The sequence below is a fragment of the Muntiacus reevesi genome, chromosome 8 (assembly GCF_963930625.1).
Source record: "Muntiacus reevesi chromosome 8, mMunRee1.1, whole genome shotgun sequence".
Lineage (NCBI taxonomy): Eukaryota > Metazoa > Chordata > Mammalia > Artiodactyla > Cervidae > Muntiacus > Muntiacus reevesi.
This window is the reverse complement of record NC_089256.1, coordinates 25,500,458-25,515,379: the sequence shown is the minus strand read 5'-3', so window position 1 is coordinate 25,515,379 and position 14,922 is coordinate 25,500,458. Positions and strand designations below refer to the sequence as shown.

At 57.6% G+C, this 14,922-nt stretch overlaps 1 protein-coding gene across 2 annotated transcripts in view; it reads right to left on the bottom strand.

The window, feature by feature from the left end:
* Window positions 1–14,922, bottom strand: part of COL6A2 (collagen type VI alpha 2 chain) — a 31,970-nt gene that overhangs the window by 6,875 nt on the left and 10,173 nt on the right. For both annotated transcript variants that reach the window (XM_065942147.1, XM_065942148.1), the window contains exons 2-26: window positions 10,761–10,897; window positions 9,953–10,551; window positions 9,705–9,725; window positions 8,920–8,985; window positions 7,608–7,661; window positions 7,478–7,522; window positions 7,157–7,183; window positions 6,914–6,940; window positions 6,764–6,808; window positions 6,151–6,204; window positions 5,688–5,750; window positions 4,884–4,946; window positions 4,530–4,619; window positions 3,865–3,927; window positions 3,222–3,288; window positions 2,960–3,018; window positions 2,516–2,578; window positions 2,191–2,241; window positions 1,906–1,941; window positions 1,621–1,683; window positions 1,473–1,535; window positions 1,294–1,329; window positions 1,060–1,105; window positions 715–867; window positions 98–550 (exon numbers count right to left, since the gene is read on the bottom strand). In XM_065942147.1, coding sequence (XP_065798219.1) covers window positions 98–550; window positions 715–867; window positions 1,060–1,105; window positions 1,294–1,329; window positions 1,473–1,535; window positions 1,621–1,683; window positions 1,906–1,941; window positions 2,191–2,241; window positions 2,516–2,578; window positions 2,960–3,018; window positions 3,222–3,288; window positions 3,865–3,927; window positions 4,530–4,619; window positions 4,884–4,946; window positions 5,688–5,750; window positions 6,151–6,204; window positions 6,764–6,808; window positions 6,914–6,940; window positions 7,157–7,183; window positions 7,478–7,522; window positions 7,608–7,661; window positions 8,920–8,985; window positions 9,705–9,725; window positions 9,953–10,551; window positions 10,761–10,896 — 2,443 coding nt within the window. In that variant the 5' untranslated portion in view covers window position 10,897. The remainder of the gene's footprint in view (window positions 1–97; window positions 551–714; window positions 868–1,059; window positions 1,106–1,293; window positions 1,330–1,472; window positions 1,536–1,620; window positions 1,684–1,905; window positions 1,942–2,190; window positions 2,242–2,515; window positions 2,579–2,959; window positions 3,019–3,221; window positions 3,289–3,864; window positions 3,928–4,529; window positions 4,620–4,883; window positions 4,947–5,687; window positions 5,751–6,150; window positions 6,205–6,763; window positions 6,809–6,913; window positions 6,941–7,156; window positions 7,184–7,477; window positions 7,523–7,607; window positions 7,662–8,919; window positions 8,986–9,704; window positions 9,726–9,952; window positions 10,552–10,760; window positions 10,898–14,922) is intronic.

Here is a 14,922-nt window from a genome sequence, read left to right as displayed (position 1 = left end):
TCCTCCCTCCTTCCCGCGCAGCCCCACCTCTCCCTGCCCCGCCCTGTCCCTCCCCTCTCCCCGCCCTCCCCTCTCCTCCCCCGCTCCCAGAACTCACCCGGGCACAGCACGTCCTCCATGTCGTCGATGAACTTCTCGGCCACCAGGTCGGAGAAGAGCGTCATGTTGCGCACCTGCTGCGGCTTGTCGCAGGCAATGGAGTACAGGTTCTCGCTCTCGTGCTTCTCGTGGAACATGTCCCCGATGCCGATGGCCGTCACCGTCACTTCGTGATTGCACAGCGCCCGCAGGTTGAGGTCGTCGTCCCGGGGGTCGTGGCGGCCGTCTGTGATGACCACCGCGAACACGCGGGTCTTCTGGCGCCGGCTCTCCTTGATGAGCTTGTTGTAGGCGAACTTGAGGGCCGAGGGCGTCCAGGTGCCGCCAGCGATCCACTCAAGGTTCTTGACGGCCTCCTTGAAGCTGGACAGCGAGTCGATGCGCTCGTCGTCCAGCTGGATGGCTTCGAAGGTGCCCTCGTGGCTGTACTGCACGACGCCCACGCGGGTCCCTGCAGCGGGCGCGGGCGTGAGGTCAGCCTTGGCGAAGCTACGACCCCTCGGAGACCCCTCCTGTCGGCTTCCGTCTGGATCCCAGCCGCCCTGCGCGCCGGCCCCTCTGCTCAAGACTGCGGCCTGGCGCTCCCCGAGCCCACCCCACTGCGGTGCAGCTGACCCGTCTCCGACTTGGGGTCCTTGGCGATGGCCCCCAGCCTGTTGACCACGTTGATGACGAAGTTCTTCTCCAGGGTGAAGTTGGTGTAGCCAATACTCTCGGAGCTGTCGATGACGAACACCACGTCCAAGGCGCCGCAGCGCTTCTCACAGTCTGCCGGGAGCCGGGAGAGCGGTGGGGTGGGCTCAGCGGGAAGGGGGCAGGAGGGCGGGGCGGGAGAACCGAGGGGCGGGCGAACCGACGGCGGGAGGGTTGCTGCGCTGACCCCTCGCCCGTGGAGACACCCTTAGACCCCAGGGGCGTGCACAAGTGCTCTGGTGTAGCCGTGTGGGGGCCCCGACTCACCACAGCACCCGCAGGTCTCCCGCACGTAGGTCATGACGTCGCATTCCTGGAACACAGCCGGGAGGGCCCGGCAGAGCGTGAAGCGTGGGGAGGGACCAGAGTGCTTCCTGGGAGCCTGCGGACCCTGTCCACCTTCTGCCCTGACCTCACCCCCTGACCTGTCCGTCCCTGGTGCCCTTTCTTCTGATTTTAAGAGGAAGGAGGACCCCGAGTCCAACCCCAACCGATACCTACCGTGAGGCCAGGGTCTCCTGGGGGGCCAGGCTCTCCCTGGAGGAGGAAGGGTGACAGTGAGAGGTGACACTCCTTATGGCTGAGGCTGGGAGGGCTGCAGACCACATGGTTTGGGTGCCTTTTCATCAGGCTGACCCAGGGGCTGGGCCTCAGGGCCAAAGGCATGGCCACTGACCTACCTCGGGTCCTGGGGCTCCCTTCTGCCCCCGTGGGCCAGGCTCACCAGGGGGACCAGGATCTGCCTGCGAAGGAAAAGGGCAGGTGGGCTCTGGCAGTGCCCCGGATGGTGCCCGCACATGGCTCTGCCCTGGGCGCGGAGGTACTCACGGGCTCTCCCTTCTGGCCTTTCCTCCCAGGTTCTCCTTTGAAGCCAAAGTCACCTCTGCCCCCCTGTAACACAGGACACCCTCGTTAATAGCATAGAGTTCTGTGGCCCAGCATTGCTGCCCTGCCCCAGCCTCAGCAGACCTGCCAGCTTTTTCAGGAGGAACCCGTACTCAGCAGTGCTGGCAGAGATGTAACCCCGCATGGATTCAGGGCATGGCCGGCTCCCACCCCCAGAGCTCAGCGGAGGCCAGATGCACAGATGGCCCCATGCACCACAGTACGTACCTCGGGGCCTGGGGGGCCCGGCTCACCCTTGTCTCCCTGGGAAGCAAGCAGAGGGGTCACTCAGCAAGGGCTGAGGGCTGGCAGGCCCTGCAGCCCCGTCCCAACCCTCACGGTGAGCCACGCAGGCTGTGGGAGAAGGTCTGAGGTTCCAGGAGACCTGCCTCTTCTCTTGCTGGCGCCCCGGGCCCTTCGCCACTCACCCTGGGCCCAGCAGGAACTAGCAAGAACCTTCCCTGGTCATGGCCCTCCCCCAGTACCTGTCCCACACCCGGTGCCAGGACTTACAGGTGCTCCTCGGGGTCCAGGATAGCTGAATCCAGGCCTGCCAGGGTCTCCCTGGGGGACACAGGAGGCCAGTCAGGGCAGGTCCAGTGGGAAAATGTGGAGACTGAGGCAGCTGGCCTGGACTGGGGGGAGGTGGGGAGGGGCCTCATGGGCAGGGTCTGCTTTGGGAGGATGTGCCACCCCCAAGGGTGAGAAAATGGGGGAGGTGGGGGGGTTGCTGCTTGGCCCCTGATGTCCTCCCACACCAAGGGGGCTGAGCGGGCAGATTCCTGGAAGACGTGGTCAGGCTCCCAGCCCCATCCTGGAGGGTAGGGAGGGGGCATACCTTGGGGCCAGGCTGTCCCGATTCTCCACGGGGACCAGCATCACCAGGGTCTCCCCGAGATCCCTGAGAGCAGAAAGGAGGCAGGGAGTCGGCACAGAGGGGGACTGACCTCATCCTGCTCTGACCCCCAGGTGACACTGCCGCCCCACGGGGATGGGCATCCTGAAGGTCTCTACTCTCCACGAGCCACGTCCAGCTCCCAAGTCCCACACCGCTTCCCCCTTGCCCACTCCACCTGGTAAATCTGGACCCTCTCAGGGCAGGATGAGGGTGTGAGACGCCCCCTGTCCCGCTGCCCAGGTTTGTGGGGACAGTGTTCTGCCTGCCCAAGGACAGGAGGACCCAAGTGGACTGCAGGGTGGGGAAGGGGGACGATGAGGTCAAAGGGCAGCGAGGGGTCTGGGTCCCAGAGCCACGGGCCCTCCTCGGCATTCTGCTACTGACTTGTTTCCCAGGCTCTCCGACAGTCCCCTGGGGACCTCTGGGTCCAGGCAAACCGCGATCTCCCTGGAAGGAAGAGGGACGAGTCGCTTCAGAGACTCACTGTGGATGTGAGCAAGGCAGGGCTGTGCTGCCCTCCGAGAGGCCCTCAGCCCTGACCACAGTGGCCCCCAGGCTGGGTCTGAAGGGTGGAGGGCAGGGGCTCCTGGTGCAGCCCCTCCAGCAGGAGGGCCCGTGGCTTCTGTGACCACCCAGCCATGACCACTTGCCTTGGCTCCTTTGTTGCCAACCTCTCCAGCCAGGCCCCGGGGCCCCTCAGGACCAGGGTCCCCCTGTGAGAAGAGAGGCCAGGTTAGTCTGCTTACATGCGAGGGAAGTAGGAGAGGGGATCATTAACTCCCTGGGGGAGGAGGCCGCACACTGTGGAGGGTGACCCTGGAAACAGCAGGCCTATCCACTCAGCCTCACGCAGCCCAGGCAGGGGCCACCACTCATGTTCAGAGGAGGAAGCCCTCCTTGGAGCCCTTCACTCACATTTCACAGGGAGCTGGCCGCCCGTGGCTTTCATCACAAGACCTCCTGTGCCAGCTATAGAAACACATGTGTGCGGGGTAGGGGAGGGGATGCTGGGGGCGGAGCAGTGTGCGGCCTGCACAACTGTGCATGGCGTGCCTGAAAGTGACCCTGCCCAGCCCCTCAGCAAGGAGTTCCTCCTGCTCTCCCAGACCCTGCAGGGAGCACCCCCTGACAGTCAGGCCCTGGGGGTCGCCTCCGTTCTGAGGTGGACTGTGTGTGGGGGTGTTGGTTGTCCCTTGTTACAGGGGCCCCGCTGGCTCCTCATCCCAGTGAGACCCCAGTGTAGACACAGACACGGCCGACAATGCCCCAGGCTCCCCTAACACACTCACCTTCTCACCCTTGGGGCCGTCGCCGCCTGGGCTGCCCTTGGTTCCAGGGTCTCCCCTGCGCCCCTGCAGAAAACAAGCTTGTGGGAGGGGGGGTCCTGATGGTGGGGGCCACACTGGAACCCTACTCTCTGTCCTCACCATAAGGACATTGGCGGTGGGGCCTGGGACCCCCTTCAGAGTGCTTCAGCTTAGACCGTGTCCTCTGCTGGGCCAGTTTGTCCCAGGAGAGGGTCTGGGAATGATGTGGGCTGGGGGTTCAGGTGACATGACTGACACCAGCTTGGACTAGCTCTCTGTGTTGTCACTCAGGTCCCTTCTGGATTAGGCCAGGCCTCAGGCCGCGGCCTCTCAGGGTCAGCCTGGAGATCGGCCCCGTGTGTCTGCGTCTAGGTTTAGCCCTCAGGGGTGTCCTGCTAGGGGGTGAGGTGGGGACACAGGGCCACTTCACAGGCACTAGGTGTCTGGCGGGGGTGTGGTTGGGCCCTGCAGGCCACTCTCTGGTGGCCCTGCTTGGTGTCTGCAGCACGGGGACAAGGGGCACATTTAGAGACGCCAGAGGACGCTGGGCTCAGAGACGCCCGGAGTAGGGAGTGTGAGGGGTGGCTCAGGAGGAGGGGGGCGGCCAGGGGGACGGGCACCCCGGGGCTGGGTGGGTGTGAACTCACAGGCTCGCCTTTGGGTCCTCGGGGCCCAGGCCCACCCTTGGCTCCTTTCAGGCCAGGACTTCCTGGGGCTCCGTTGTTGCCTTGATAGCCCTGTGGGGAGGAGATGGCTCACGGTGATGGCCTGGCCACACGTGGCCCAACCCCAAGTGGACTCATGCCCGCTGCCTCCAGAGGGACCACGTTTGCCTTGGGAGCAGTACACCCAGGTCACCAGGCAGCAGGGCCACAGAGGTGGGGTGTGGGGGGTGCTCAGGATCCAGGCTGGCCTGCACGACCACCTCCCTCCCTCCCTCACCACCCCTTCCCCCCATGGGGTAGCATGGGCCTCAGTGCAGGGCCCCCGGAAACACTTGCCTTGCTTCCTTTTGCCCCATTCTCCCCTGGGGGGCCTCTGCGTCCTGGGCGGCCAGGGTCCCCCTGGAAGTGTTTGGAGAAATCAAGAAATCAGCCTCTTGTTCCTCAGACCCGGGAGCAAGACAGGACCCCAGTGGGGCTGGGGGCTTGCAATTCTCCTCCTGTGTCCAAGGAGCAAGCCCCGCCCCTGTGTGGGCACCCCACAGCCCCCGTGTGTGACCACCCCACGTCCCCCATGTGTGGCTATACAACCCCCACGTGTGGGCACCCCACGACCCCCATGTGTGGCCACCCTACGTCCCCCATGTATGGCTATACGACCCCCATGTGTGGGCACCCCACGACCCCCATGTGTGGCCACCCCACGACCCCCATGTGTGGGCACCCCACGGCCCACATGTGTGGCTACCATACGACCCCCATGTGTGGCCACCCCACGGCCCCCATGTGTGGGCACCCCACGGCCCCCATGTGTGGCTATATGACCCCCATGTGTGGGCACCCCACGGCCCCCATGTGTGGCTATATGACCCCCATGTGTGGGCACCCCATGGCCCGCATGTGTGGCTACCATACGACCCCCATGTGTGGCCACCCCATGGCCCCCGTGTGTGGGCACCCCACGGCCCCCATGTGTGGCTATACGACCCCCATGTGTGGGCACCCCATGGCCCCCCGCCTGGTTTGCAGGGACAGCGCATCTTGCTGGGCGTCTAGGCCGGGTGCTGTGGGCAGGGAGAAGGCCCTGGGAGGGTGGTGGCCCAGTCTGCTCTGGCCTGCCTGCCCCGTGGCCAGGCCGTCTACCTTCGAGCCTTGGTCTCCTCGCTCCCCAGGGCTGCCGGCTTCCCCCACGTAGCCATCGGGGCCCTGAGAGAAGAGAGGGGGTTATGTTGGGCTCCTGCCCAGGGCTGTGCTTGAATTTTCCCTGTGAGCTCAGGGCCAGCTGACCAGGGGGAGGGTGACCAGCACCCCATCTCTGGACTGGATGCCAGGACCCCTTGGGCCTGGGTGGGCCGATCGGACAAGCTGCCAATCTGGGGGGGCGTGCCCTGGGACTCCAGAGCAGCTCCCCTCCATTTGACTCAGGAGCTCCAGGGTCACTTGTCATGTTGTGACCCCAACCCCAGCTGAACCCTGGAGGGGGTCCAGGACAGGTGGCTGGGGAGGAGCCCAGCTATGGGCCCTGCCACCTGCCTTCCCGCTACAGCTGGTGGACTGACCCCTGCCTGGTGCCCAGCATCTCCCGGAGCCACCAGGCTGCACTCACCCGATCCCCGGTGTCTCCCTTGCAGCCAGGAGGTCCGATGCGCCCCAGCTTGCCCTGAAGGAGAAGAGGGGAACAGAAGACGTGTCAGGGCTGGATTTGGGGACACAAGCCCTGATGACAGGGATCAGAGGTGCCAGGTCTGGGCACACTGGGCACCCCTTGTAGGACATCTGTGTGAATGGCTATCAGGGTGGCACTTCTGTGAAGGTGGGAGGGCATCCCTGGGGTGTGGCTGGGAGCGTGGGGGTCTGTGGTGTCTCCTCCACGTGTGTGCATGTGTGCGTGCATGTATGGTCTCCCGCAACACTTGTGTGTGTGCACCTGTGCAGGTCTGTGAACCCCCAGCCAGGCCAGACATGAGGTCCGCAGGCCAGGCTGAGAGACTCCTGCCTGGCCAGTACCTGCTTTTCTGCAGCAAATGTCCACGCCCCTTATGCAGGGTCCCCGTCAGTCCTGTGTCCACTGAGGAGGCATGACCAGGGGCTGCCCAAGTCACAGGTCTGGGCAGTGGGCGGATGGGCCCAGAGCCCACCCCCTGAAGGACCTGAGAGTCTTAAAGGGATCATGCTCATTCCATGGGCACTGCTGCCCCACCCAGGGACGGTGTACTCACCTTCTGCCCATCTGTCCCGTTCTTGCCCGCCAGGCCGGGGGCACCCTGGAGGAGAGGGGAGGAGGGACCCAGTTAGCTCCCTGGACTTCCTTCCTTCCTTCCGAGTAATGGGAAGGTGGGCACCCTGCCCTTGCCCGCCACTCTACTCACCTTCCGCCCATCGGCTCCAAACTCGCCCTGTGTAGGAGGAAAAAGGCCAGTTAGTGCTAATCTTCCGCATCACAGACACCACTGCCTCCAGGCCTCAGGCCAAACACGAGGCCAGAGAGGCCCCAGAGGTCACTACCGGCATGATGCGGGGTCTCGTGCCCCAGCAAGGACCCTGAGCTCGCTGAAGGATGCAGCTGAGGGGGTCAGGCTGGGTGAGGTCAGATGCCCAGAGTGGAATCTCACCTTCTCGCCTTTGAAACCAGGAACACCCTGAGGTCAGAAGGAAAGAAAAGAAGCATTACCACGGGCGGGCGGGTCGCTGGGACCCACCCACCAGGTGCAGGGAGGAGAAGCGGGTGGTGTCAGCAGGCTCTGGTGGAGAGGTGCCCCCAGGGATGATGCGACGCTGGAAATACCGAGGTGCTTCACTGCTGTGGGGCAGGGGCAGGGATGATGGGCTGTGCCAGGCACAGCCTGACCCCGTGGCTGGCCCCTCCTGGAGGCAGGAAGCCCTTGGCTTGTCCCCATGTCCCTGCCCCCCAAGCAGGGTCAGCAGCAACTTACCTTGGGTCCAGGGAATCCAATGGGGCCTTCGATGCCTGGATCTCCCTGTGGAAGAACAGAGGATGGTGGATGCACCCCCAGCTGCGGGGACAGGGGCCTCCGGACGGGTCGGGGTGGGGAGGGCACTCACCTGTCGCCCCTTCTGTCCAGGCTCTCCGGGCTCACCCATGTTGCCTTTGGCGCCCTGAAAGCAGATGACAGAGAAAGGAATAAGGGAGGCATTGGGCTGGGGGAGCTCCTGGGAAGTGGCAAGACTGTGATCCTGGGGTTGGGTGGCCGGGTGACAATTACAGTGCCACCTCAGGACCCCTAGAGTCCTGGTCCCTGTCAGAACAGCCCTATCTGACCTGTTCCCTTGGGCTCTGACTGTCAGCTCTCTGAGAAGCCGCCCTGTGGTGGGGTTGGAGCGGCCCTGGGGTGGGGTGCCCACACAGATCTACAGGACTCCAGTTCTGCACCTGGCTGCTCCTGCCCCATATCTCATGCCGCGATGTCCTCTAGATCCTGTGGGGGCAGCTAAATAACACCTCAAGACAGACTGGCTCCTCAGAATTCAAGGTTTAACTGTATAATGTGGGACTGTATTAAGTAAGTGGATCTACTTATTAAGATGCTTCCAGTTTCAGGGCAAAGATGGGCAGAAATGAGAGGTGGTCAGAAGAGGGAGGAGTAAGGAGCAGAAGGTCTTGGGGACCCAGAAAGTGGGAGACCAACAGACAGGAACCAGTGGGTGGGCAGAGGCTTCTGAACAGCTGTGCCCTGTTTTGGGGTTCCTTCTGCCCCCACACTAACCACAGTGATCCCTGCAGCAGCTTCCAGAGATGCCCCCTCCCCACCAAGGACCAGAGTCACAGCCCTGCCATGGGTGGCCAAAGCTGCCTCTGGTGGCAAATTTATCCCTGGCTCTAGGACTGGAGTAACCAGGGAGGCAGCAGGAACATGTGACCAGCAGCCTGGCAGACAAATACCTGGATACCTCACCCTTGAACTTGGAAAGAAGCCACTTTCTGACATGAATCACTGGCGTTTCTTATACTCTGGTAGTAACTTTGGAGGAATTTCATTTTATACACCTCTGCTGTTATGAAGATGCAGGGCCAACCTGACCTCTTAAAAACCACTTATTTAATAAATGACAAGCAGGGGTGCCCTGTATGAATTTTCATCATGTTACTAACAATAATGTAGCTCATGCTTCTTTATGTACATGGGCATGCTTGTTTACTTTAGAGGAGTATTTTATGGGCAAATCTTAATTTATAAGTATTCCTACTTCTCTGGAAATGCCATAGGAGAGGAAGTTGATAAAAACTGAATTTTAGATCCTCCAGGGTGAGAAGTGGTGAGTCCATCCAAGGTGCAGTGGCCCTAAGATATGGAGCTGAGGAGAGGTCAGGGGCTTTCCTGTGACATCGACCCCACTGGTGGTCTAGGCATCTTACCTTCTGTCCGCGGTAGCCCTTGGGGCCAGGGGGCCCAGGGATCTCCAGACAGCTGACCTTGTAGCACTGAAATGGGAAGCAAGGGGCAGTGCGTGAGGCCAGGGTCACAAGTGCCAGGAGGGAGGGAGGGGTGTAGCCTGGGCCCCCTGGATGCTGGGCCATCCTGAGAACGGGACTGTGTAATGGAACAGACTTGAGAGGTGTCTAGGAGGCCTCTGTGCCCACCAGGGGCATGTTCGGGGGTCCACATGAGTGGTCTATTCAAGTCTGGGAAACCAAGGCTGGGTTAAGCAATGACTGACAATAGGAAGGATTAAGTTGCTGCTGGCCAGTCTCCGCTGTTCTTGCGTGTTAAATCTCTGTGTTTTGAGCAGCTGTCCTGGGAAAGGGCAGGCTTGTAGGAGCCAGGGCTGTGAGATGGTGCAGGGGAAGCACAGGGACGAGGGTCCCACACTGGGCACACAGCTGGCCACCTGCCTTCTCCTCCTGGCCTGATTTAGGTGGACAGAGCCTGTCAGCCCGGGGGCAACCTTCAACCTTCAGCCTCATCCACAGGGATTGCAGGTGACCCTGATGCTGATCTCCTGGGCTTAGACAGCATGGTTTTGGCCACAGTCCCTCAATCAGACTCCAGTCTCAGGCTCCACAGGGAGCAGAGGGGTTGTGCTCCCTCAGCCCTTCTCATTGTCCTAGCTCCTGGGAGTGCGGTGTGGGAAGGGGGGTGGTCATCTCTTCTGAGTCAGAGGCCCAGGCAGCCTCCCGGGCTGGGATGGAGACACTCTCACCTCTCCATAGGCTTCATGTTTCTGCGGAAAAGACACAGAGAGAAACCCTGGTGAGTGGGGAACTGGAGGTGGCACCGGCTCCACATCTGGGCGGGGACCCAGGACATCAGAGCAGACATCAGATCCCTCCCCACATCAGACCCCTCCCCACCCCCACCCCACACCCTTCAGTCACCTCACTCACAGCGGGTAGACAGACCCGGAGCCCTGTACTGCCTCCTGCTGCCCTGCCCCAGCCTGCCACTCACCATGACCTTGATGATGCGGTTGATGGTGTCCTGGTCGATCTCAGTGGAGTCCGGCCGCATGGTCGCGTAGTTGTTCCGGTAGAGCTCGTGCGGTGTGTTGGCGATGTCCCGCAGGCCCTGCTCGTTCAGCTTCAGGTTGGGCGGCACCGCGAACAACCGGATGCCCTCCTCGCGGGCCCGCTCCGCCTGCAGCTTGATGCCCCCGCACGGGCTGCCGGTCACGTGACCGTCGGTGATGACCACCGCAAAGTTGACCACGCCCTTGCCCACGTGCCGCCGAACCTCCTGGGTCATGTTGGCCAGCATGCAGTCGGTGAAGGTGCCCCGGCGAAAGGAGCTGATGCTCTGTAGGCTCTTGGTGAAGGAGGCCCGGTCGCTGCCCGGCGGGCTGAACACCTCTACCAGATCGGAGAAGTGCAGGCCGCCGTAGCGCCAGCTCAGGGCCACCTGGTCCAGGTAGAGCTCATCCTGCAGTTGACTGATGAACTGCAGCACGAACTGCTGCATGTGGTAGAGCAGGCTGTCGGTGGGGGACTGCATGGTGATGCTCTCTGATGTGTCCAGCACGAAGTACACGTGGATCGGGCAGTCGGCCTTCTCTGGGGGTGCACAGGTGTCACCTCGGGGCCTGAGCCGGTGGTCCTGGGGTCTGCCTGCTGGGTCTCCCTGCAACCCGCCCCGCCCTCGGTCCGGCCCCACCCCCCTAGGCCACACCCACCCCTGTCCCACTCGGCCCTGCCCCCACCCTAGGCCCCGCCCCATCCTGGCCCCACTCAGCCCCGCCCCACCACGCCCACACCGGTTGTACCTGGGCAGCTATTCCTGTCCGAGGTGCCGGGGCTGATGACCTCCTGCTGAGCATGGACGGCCCCCAGGAGCCCCCAGAGCAGGAGGGCAGAGCAGGGGCTGCGAAGCATCTTGGCAGCACCCTTGCGCCTCGACATCCTGCAAAAGGGAAGAGTGGCGCTGCAGACCGTGCCCCACCCTCATATAACCGGCCCCTAGCCCCCCTCCCCAGATGATGCTGGGGGGACACACGCAGGTCAGGAAGCACCTCAGCTCCGGGTGCGCCTTGCTCCCTTGCCTGGGTGGGGGCCACAAACACTGAGCAGGAGCAGAGACTTCAGGCTTAGGGCTCCATTCTGAGTGGGACATTTACGGTTCCTCATCGCCCTGCACAGCCTGGCTGTAGAGATTAAAGCAAGCCCCATGGGAGCATCAGGAAATCCAGGAGGGCTTCCTGCAGGAGGTGATGGATGTGCCCAGAGAGAGAGAAGTGTCCAGAGGAAGGGAACTCCCCGCACAGAGGAATCTAGTTTACAGAGGACTGGGGGCAACACTTGATTGTGTTGACTGAGAAGGTGGGGTGAGGCGCAGGCCAAGGGCTCTGAAGAACCCTGAAGCCTCCAATCACTGCTGATGGCCACACACACTCCACACCACACACACCACATACATAGACATCTCTCACACACACATTATCCACATACCACACACATATTATACACATCACACACACACTCCACACCACACATACCACATACACTGGTACCACACACACACATCATATACTCACACATCGTACACACACCACACGTCATACACACATCATATCACACACCACACACATTATACCTTAGGGGTATAACCTTAGGGGGCCAGTGAGGGCTGAGCATGGGATGTAGGAAAAGCTTTGTCTTCCACTACCCCTCACGCTGAGGCCCACGGAGGAGAGACCCCAGAGAGGGCACCAGGAGGCCCACCATGTCCTGTGTGCTACAAGTGAAGGAGGGGACCGACAGGAGACTCACCCAGATCAGCCATGTTCTCCATGTGCATAGGCATCACACACCACACATCATACACACACCACCCACATTATACACGTCACACACACACTCCACACCACAGACACCACATACATAGACATCTCACACACACACATTATACACACATTATACACATACCACACACACATTATACACCCCCCATACACATACTCCACACTACACAACCACATACATAGACATCTCACACACACACATCATACATCACACACACATTATACATATCACACACACACCACACACATTCCACAAATACACACATCATCCACACACCACACACATACACTCCATACCACACACACACACATCACACACATACATCATACCACACACATCATACACACACCACAAACACATTATACATATCACAACACACTCCACACCACATAAACCACACACACCACACACACACACATCATACACCACACACACCATGCACTAACGCATGTAATTAAAAAGAGGCCCACATAATAAAGTGTACTGGAAGAAAATATTATTCTCAAATATAATGAAAACTTCTAAAAGTATCTACCCAGTGGAAAAACACAAAAGCAACAAATACAAAATACAGAAATACCCAAAGGGAAAAACCACTTTGGCCTATGGGAGGCAACCTCCAAGGTATCCCCCTTGGAGTCCTCTCAGCCCCGAATTATCACTGGCCACTGTGACCAACAGAATAACCTGGAGTGTGTTGTGTGACTTCCACGCGTGGGATATAAAAGGCATGGTGGCTTCTGCCCGGTCCTCTCTTGAACTACTTTCTAAGGAGGAGGCTGGCTGTCATGACACGAAGATGTGCCAACAGCCTTTGCAGCAGCTCATGAGGGGAGGCGATGAGGCCTCCAGCTGACAGCGGTGAGTGAGCTGTCTTGGAGGCAGGTCCTCCATCCCAGCCAAGACTTCAGATGACTGTGGCAGAGCCAATATCCTGCTTGCACCTTGCAAGGGACCCTGAGCTGGAACCACCCAGCAACGCCTCCCTTGAGTTCCTAACCTGAATAAATTATGAGACAGTAAATGCTCAGGCGGCGCAAGTGGTAAAGAACCTACCTGCCAAAGCAGGAGACATAAGAGATGCGTGTTAGATTCCTGGGTCGGAAAGATTCCCCTGGAGGAGGGCATGGCAACCCACTCCAGTATTCTTGCCTGGAGAAGCCCATGGACAGAGGAGCCTGGTGGACTACAGTCCATAGGGTTGCCAAGAATTAGACATGACTGAAATGACTTAGCACATTGTTTTAAATCACTGTTTTGAATACTTTATTATACAGCAATAAATCACTAATAGAGGAATCAGACTCTTCTTCTACAACATTGTAGACTGAAGATGAGACAATAATTCAGAATTTTGACAGGGAAATAGAATGACCCAAGAGATGTCTCTCCAGCCACCTTATCTTTCATATACAAGAATAAACATCTCAGAAAACTAAAAATAGGATTTCCATATGATCCAGCAATGCCAATTCTGGGCATATATCCAGACAAAACACTAATTCAAAAAGATGCATGCACCCATGTGTACATGGCAGCACTATTTACAATAGCCAGGACACGGAAACAACCCAAATGTCCACTGACAGATGAGTGGATAAAGATGCGGTACATATTTAACACACACAGTGGAATGCTACTCAGCCAAAAAAAGGACAACGTAATGTCATTGGCAGCAACATGAATGTAACTAGAGATAATCAAACTAAGTGAAGTAGGTCAGACAGAGAAAGACAAATACCATATGATATCACTTACTTGTGAAATCTAAAATATGGCATAAATGAACGTATCTACAAAACAGAAACAGACTCACAGACATAGAGAACAGACGTGTGGTTGCCAAGGGAGAGAGAGGATGGACTGGGAGTCTGAGGTAAGTATATGCAAACTATTACATTTAGAAAGGATAAAAAAACAAGGGCCTGCTATATAGCACAAGGAAGTATATATTCAATATCCTCATGAAAAAGAAAGTATATACATGTATAGCTGAATCACTTTGCAGTGCAGCAGAAATTAACACAATACTGTGAATCAACTATACTTCAATTAAAACAAATAGAGTAAAAAATGGATAAAGACCTCAGGTGTAAATGGAATGGGCTCAGATCTATGCCACCTACACACCATCCCTAAAAAATATTCTGCAAGGAGTTTCTGCACACGATAGAGAGGTATTGTGGATTTCGTTCCAGACCACTATAATAGAGCAAATATAATAAAGGGAGTTTAGGGATTTTTTTGGTTTTCTACTGCATAGAAAAGTTATGTTCACACTATAATGTAGTCTATTGTGTGAAATGGTGTATGTCTTAAAAAACAATATACATAGCTTAATTAAAAATATTTTATTGCTAAAAATGCTAATCATCACCTGAGCCTTCAGAGAGTTGTATTAATAATATCAAAGACTGCTGATCACAGATCATCATAACAAGGTAATAACAAAAAAGTCTGAAATATTTCAAGAACTCCCCAAATGTGACAGAGACACAAAGTGAGCAAATACAGTTGAAGAAATGGCTCTGATAAACTTGCTCAATGCAGGGTTGCCACAAGCTGCTGATTTGTAAAAACCAAAATATCTGCAAGGTGCAATAATGTGAAGTACATTAAAATAAGGTATGTAAGTCACTGCTCTATTAAAGCCACCAAACATCCATTTATGATTTAAAAAAATCAGACAAGGCAAACCTCATAAGAGATTTAGGAGTTGGATTAACACTATAAAGGATATAAATTTCAAATCAAGAAAAGTTATGACAAACCTAAACAATGTATTAAAAAGTAGAGACATCACTTTGCTGACAAAGGTCCATCTAGTCAAAGGTATGGTTTCTCTAGTAGTCAAGTACAGATGTGAGAGCTGGACCATAAAGAAGGCTGAATGCCAAAGAATTGATGCTTTTTTTTTTCAGGGCAGAATTTTAAAAATCATTTATTCATGAATCTGGAATGGATTCCCTCTCCCTCAGTGTCCCCACACACGATGACAAGAGGAAAAGGTGGCAAACAGTGGTGTCTGGTCTCATTATACAGTGATGATACAATTCTCAAATCAGTCTACTGATCACAACAAAGAGGGCGCTAACATCAATGAACTCAACACGATCACATTTAAGT